This window comes from Protomyctophum bolini (genome assembly GCF_963924005.1).
Source record: "Protomyctophum bolini genome assembly, chromosome: 8".
NCBI classification, from domain to species: Eukaryota; Metazoa; Chordata; class Actinopteri; order Myctophiformes; family Myctophidae; genus Protomyctophum; species Protomyctophum bolini.
The window spans coordinates 26,386,774-26,392,107 of record NC_137869.1 but is presented as its reverse complement, the minus strand read 5'-3'; the positions used below and the strand labels follow the sequence as shown (position 1 = coordinate 26,392,107).

General features: G+C 45.3%; 1 protein-coding gene across 2 annotated transcripts in view; it reads right to left on the bottom strand.

Moving 5' to 3' along the window:
* The window catches only part of ralgps2 (Ral GEF with PH domain and SH3 binding motif 2), a 105,894-nt gene that overhangs the window by 43,610 nt on the left and 56,950 nt on the right, over positions 1–5,334 (bottom strand). For both annotated transcript variants that reach the window (XM_080771188.1, XM_080771189.1), the window contains exon 9: positions 4,486–4,612. In XM_080771188.1, the coding sequence (XP_080627314.1) occupies positions 4,486–4,612 (127 nt within the window). The remainder of the gene's footprint in view (positions 1–4,485; positions 4,613–5,334) is intronic.

Here is a 5,334-nt window from a genome sequence, read left to right as displayed (position 1 = left end):
CCGATGTGTCTGACTCTCATTCAGCTTCATGCCTCCAACACAATTTCTCCAAATAAGGCATCTGAATTTCCCTGCAAAATTATAAAAACTGCCCTCTGAAATACATTTTGGCAGTCGTAGGTGAGTTTTTTGGCCACATGGGCAGGCAAGCATCTAGCATTTGGAAATGCCATTTCCCATTCTTTGCAGACATCATGGTGCGTAAGTAATTGGTACAATTTACCTGTCCTTTGTACCTTGTCCTTGTGTTTTGTGATTAAAAATAATAAAGACTTCCGTTCCTTTCCCTGGCAGCATACAGTAAATGGTGGACACTTGACGTCAAGTAGAATTTATGGCATATAACAGCAGGATTTGACATTAACCTCCTGATTAAAGTGCAATATGACCTGTCAAGGGATTGTAGAAGGGATGATATATAGCTGCTGCCCTCAGGGATGAATGGACAGAAAGATTGGAGAAATGGAGGGACAGAAGGACGACACGGTTCTGCGGCGATCTGTGAGACGGAGCACAGAGCACAAGACGGATCTCCACACTGCCAAAGGGGATGTAATAATTAAAGAATGCGTACAGAAAAAAGCTGAATAGTTATGATAATGAAAAGCTAAAATGAAAAGCACATTTCTGCTACTCTGGAAGAGAAATAGGAGAGAGATGGGGGGTGTAGATGAAAAAGTATATATAAAAAGAGAATATAGGTATACAGATAGGGTGCATTTGGGACTATTTCAATTTACACTCAGGATTGTACTGTGTATCGTGTGAACCGCGGTATGGCTGAGAACAGGAACGACATTAAAGAGATTCCACTTTGAAAAACTGGAGGCATAAAAGGAGAGAACAGCAGAAGGTGAGAATGAAAAAAAGGAAAGAGAGAGAAGGGGGGGGGCAGAGAAGGAAGGAAGGGAGGGGGAGAAACATTCTTTCCACATAAAATGTTTGAGTTTTTCTTTCCTTTAAATATATATCCTGAAATTATGATTCCCCTCTGACCCTTTCTCCCACAGGAGCTGTAAGTCAGAGCAGAGAAGAGCCTTTTGAAGAGAAAGCCACAGGCCAGGATGAGCTAATGTACACGAAATGTCTACGCACGTCAGTGCGTACGCGCAGACAACACAACACACCGCCACTACTGAAACTATACGACGGGAGCCAAGAGAACTGGCATGTCGCTCGCTCTTGAAGTCAGTTAACTCGAGTGCAGTATATCCGTGCAGTCAGAGAGACCAAGCAGCCAAGCCAGGCCATACGGCTGCTGTACCGTCATCTGACACACACAGGCCTATAAAGGTCATGGAAACCAGCAGGGGAATTAAACTCTTTAAAAAAGAGCAAGAGTCGGTTGGCTTGCTTCGCTGATCTGACACTTTGCCCCTGGTGCTTTGAACTGCTTTCCATTGCACTGGTTCCTCCACAGCGCTTGTCGCTCGCTACTTCTGCTACACCAGCAGCAGTGGTGACGGGCAGGCGCGCCAGCGGGCGCAGTGGCATGAAGGGGCCGCACGCACGTCATGCCTCTGAACCTGCACGGGTAGTCACTCTCTCCATTAGCTTGGGCCGAGCACCAAAGCAATGATGGGCCAACATACAGTATCCTAGACTAACAGATGCTCTGAAAGAAAACGCTTGGGACCAACCATAACAAGTATATGGGGGTGCGGCGCATGGACCATTATTGGATAATAAGTGCTGTATAATGCAGAAAATGTAATAAAGTGTAGTGCGTCTGTTTCCTTCAGTATAGCCCGCTGTTCTGAGGGCCCTTTGTCCCGTCATGATTGGCTGGTGAAAAGGAACAAGTTAATCACACTATTTAACAGCCATGCTCTGTGCTGCTGAAGAGAGCAGACAGGAGAGTGTGTCTGCAGAGCGCACACACACACACACACACACACACACACACACACACACTCTAGACCAGGAGTGAAGTTATCAGCGTAGATAAGCATCAAGGAAGGAAGTCAATCAATCCATCTCCATTCCACACGTGGAATACACAACCATGCACAGCCACATACAAACGCACACAAAAAAGGCCATGGAGACTCAATAGAGCGGGGGGACTCACAAAAGAGGCACAAATACAAAAAGGGGTAGTAAAATCTAGATGATTGGGGAATCGACCTCACAAATGATGAACGTAGTGCACAGTAGTATCCTCAGTGTGCATTTAATTCTGAGAGACTCAGACCTGAGACCAGATTCTACAAAATGTCTTCTAAATCCTGACAGTTTTCTGAAAAACATATCAGTGGTGCTCACAAATTTCACGTGAAGGACCCCCAGAATTATCTTTATTTGGCCACAGACAGCCCGATCTGAAAATATTTTGTTCCAGGGACCCCCATAAGCAAAAATGTGAGATAAAAAAAGTTTGCTGTGAAAGAATATACATTCAAAGATTTGCACACATTTCCACAATTTTGGTAGATCTACAAGCTCATAGCACGGTACTCTGTGCCACACTAATAAGCTTGTATATCTGCTATTTTTCAACAGCTAAAGTAAATGAACACACAAGATTGTACTGTGTAGGATAAACACACATGGCTGTGTTAGCACTGTGGACTCGCAGTGTAATTCACGACCGCTCTCAGACTCAGCAGGTTTGGTAACCGGAGAGGTAAACGGAGCATAAACAAAGCCTTGCCCCGAATTTAACCGGCACAATCCGAAAACACACACACACACACACACACACACACACACACAGCAGGGCGCATCTGCTCTTGGACGTGCGTCGAGGGGATCTTGTTTGCTCCGTCTTTCGCTCAACCTCTCATCGTGCTCCTTCTCTCCCACAGAGACGGAGGTAGATTTATGACAGAGGGGAATGGTAGAATTTTAATGCGTTTTAGATCTGCTATGATGGAGAACAAGAGAGCAGCATTTTCCTCCTGATGTGCCAGCCCGCCTGGCCCTCTGGACGGCCAACCGGTCACACATCTCTCGCTCTTTTACTTACACAGACACACTCGCACGCCTACGCACGCATATCACGACACACTGGCAGATTGTATGGAAACATGTTTACGTTTAGAACAAGCCACACACATACAACATATCACCACACACTGGCAGATTGTATGGAAACAAGCCACACACATACAAATGCAGCACATGCATCCACAGTGGATTCCACACACACCTCCCTCTATGTGCTACAAGGACATGCAGTCACAGCGTTAGCTCTGCAGTATGGTAAGTATAGGGCCCCGCCAGGCCCCTTGGACGGGAGAGCATGGATGCTTGCATGATGCAGCAAGTAGGATATGATGAGCTGATTATAAAACTATGTTTCTGGGGATTATTTTTATTATTATTTTGAATGGCAAAAGGACTGGAGACCAGCGCTGGCGTGAATGAGTGTGTGTGTGTGTGTGTGTGTGTGTCCGTCCGTGGCGGTGCGTGTGCCTTTAGTTAAGACATCCAACCAATAAATCTGCGACTGCACTTAGTACATTCTGTGTATCCACCATAAACACACTTGTGTAGGGGGACATCTGAGACTCACAAGGAACTTATGAGGACTACCCAATGTCTAGATTCAGTCCCTAACAAATGAAACGAAACGGGAAACAAGGGATTTCTTTGTGATGTCCTCTTGACTTAGACACACGAAAAGCCTGAAGATTAATACACTTTTAAAATGTTTCCATGACATTTGTCCTAGTTGAAAGGGACTATTGAGAAACCTCTTAGTGGATGGATGCACACAAGGTCCCTTAGAGTGAGTGGCTTCATTAAGCCCCTACTGCTGCAATTATTATATGATCTACTGTACAAGCAGAGCCACAAACCACACTTCTGTAGTAACCTCTTATACAATCTCAGTGTACCATAACCAAACCCTTAACGATTTTGTTCCATTTGTACACTATCCCAGAATTACAGAATTTCCACTTTAGGAATTGACTGTGTTTGTTGTTAGGAGGAATGCGTGTTCTCCTAGGCTAAACCCAGAGGGAAATGAAGTTGAGAATCCGTAGCAGTTTGGGGTCGATTAACAGTAAGCCGACTGACGGATACTTAGCCAGAGAATAAACATCATTAAGACTTTCTGCAGGGCACGGTCAAGCCAGTATGCCTGGCAAACAGAATGCGTATTTGCGTTAAGACAAAAGAAAAGAAAAAAAAGAAGAAAAAAATAATCCACTTCTGTCGACCCCAGAATAACTACTGCCTGTGTGTGTGTGTGTGTGTGTGTGTGTGTAAATGGTGCATTTATATAGCGCCTTTATCGAAGGCGCTTTACATAGATTACATAGATAGTGGGCATAGATTACCCACACACACATTCATACACCGATGGCGGCGGAAGCCATGCAAGGTACCAACCAGCACATCGGGGGCAATTTGGCGTTTAGTGTCTTGCCCAAGGACACTTCGACAGGAGGAGCCGGGATTCGAACCGCCGACCCATGGATCATTGGACGACCTCCTCCTGAGCCACATCTGTGTGTGTGTGTGTGTGTGTGTTACCTAGGTATGGTATACAGGACACCATGCTTTGGCCTGCTATGTGGTCCCTCAGCCGTTTGTAATTGTCCTCTTTATCCATCAGGTACTGGAGACGCTCGAACGTGGCCTTGTCCTTACGACTTAGTAACTAGGATGGGAGAAAGGAGGAGAATTGGAAAGAGAGAAATAATCGTTTTGTTTTTATTGAGTACTTATATTATTCCAAAGAGCTTCATTGTAAACAGTGCGCACAGCCTAGCACTTACGGTAGGCTTCACCACTAGGATTACCTTAAATAAGTCACCTTCATTCACTTCAAAATAATGGTCAAGAGCAGCCCAATGTCCACGAAAGTACAGCAGCAACAGTAGAAGTAGTGTCTGATTATTACATTTTTTTCACTGCAGACAGAGGGTGAGCAAAGTGGATAAACGTAGTCCGAATTATTTCACAAAGCACTGTTGGCTCACACTGCTCTGCTAAGTCCTGTTTGTTCATTTAACTAAAAGTTAAAGTGGCCCTGTGCGGTTATACTAGCACTCAGGCTTTTGTTCTAGGGCACATCCAGTGATGTCAGCACACAAGTATGCCGTTTTCTCTGTGGAGAGGTGGCGTGAGAGTGCATGCTTGTTTGTTTGTGTGCGTTTAGGGTGTGTGTGTGTGTGTGTGTGTGTGTGTGTGTGTGTGTGCGTCCATTTGCGAGGTGCAGATGTGAGGCCTTTTCCATCGAGGGGGCTAAATAACATTGTGGGAGGTTCCCCAATCCCCAAGGTCTGTTGAAGAAAGCAATGCAACAGTTGCCATAGCATCAGGTCACTGGATCTCAGGAGTGCCGCTGATACGCTCAAATTAGAAGTCTATGGACTGAGA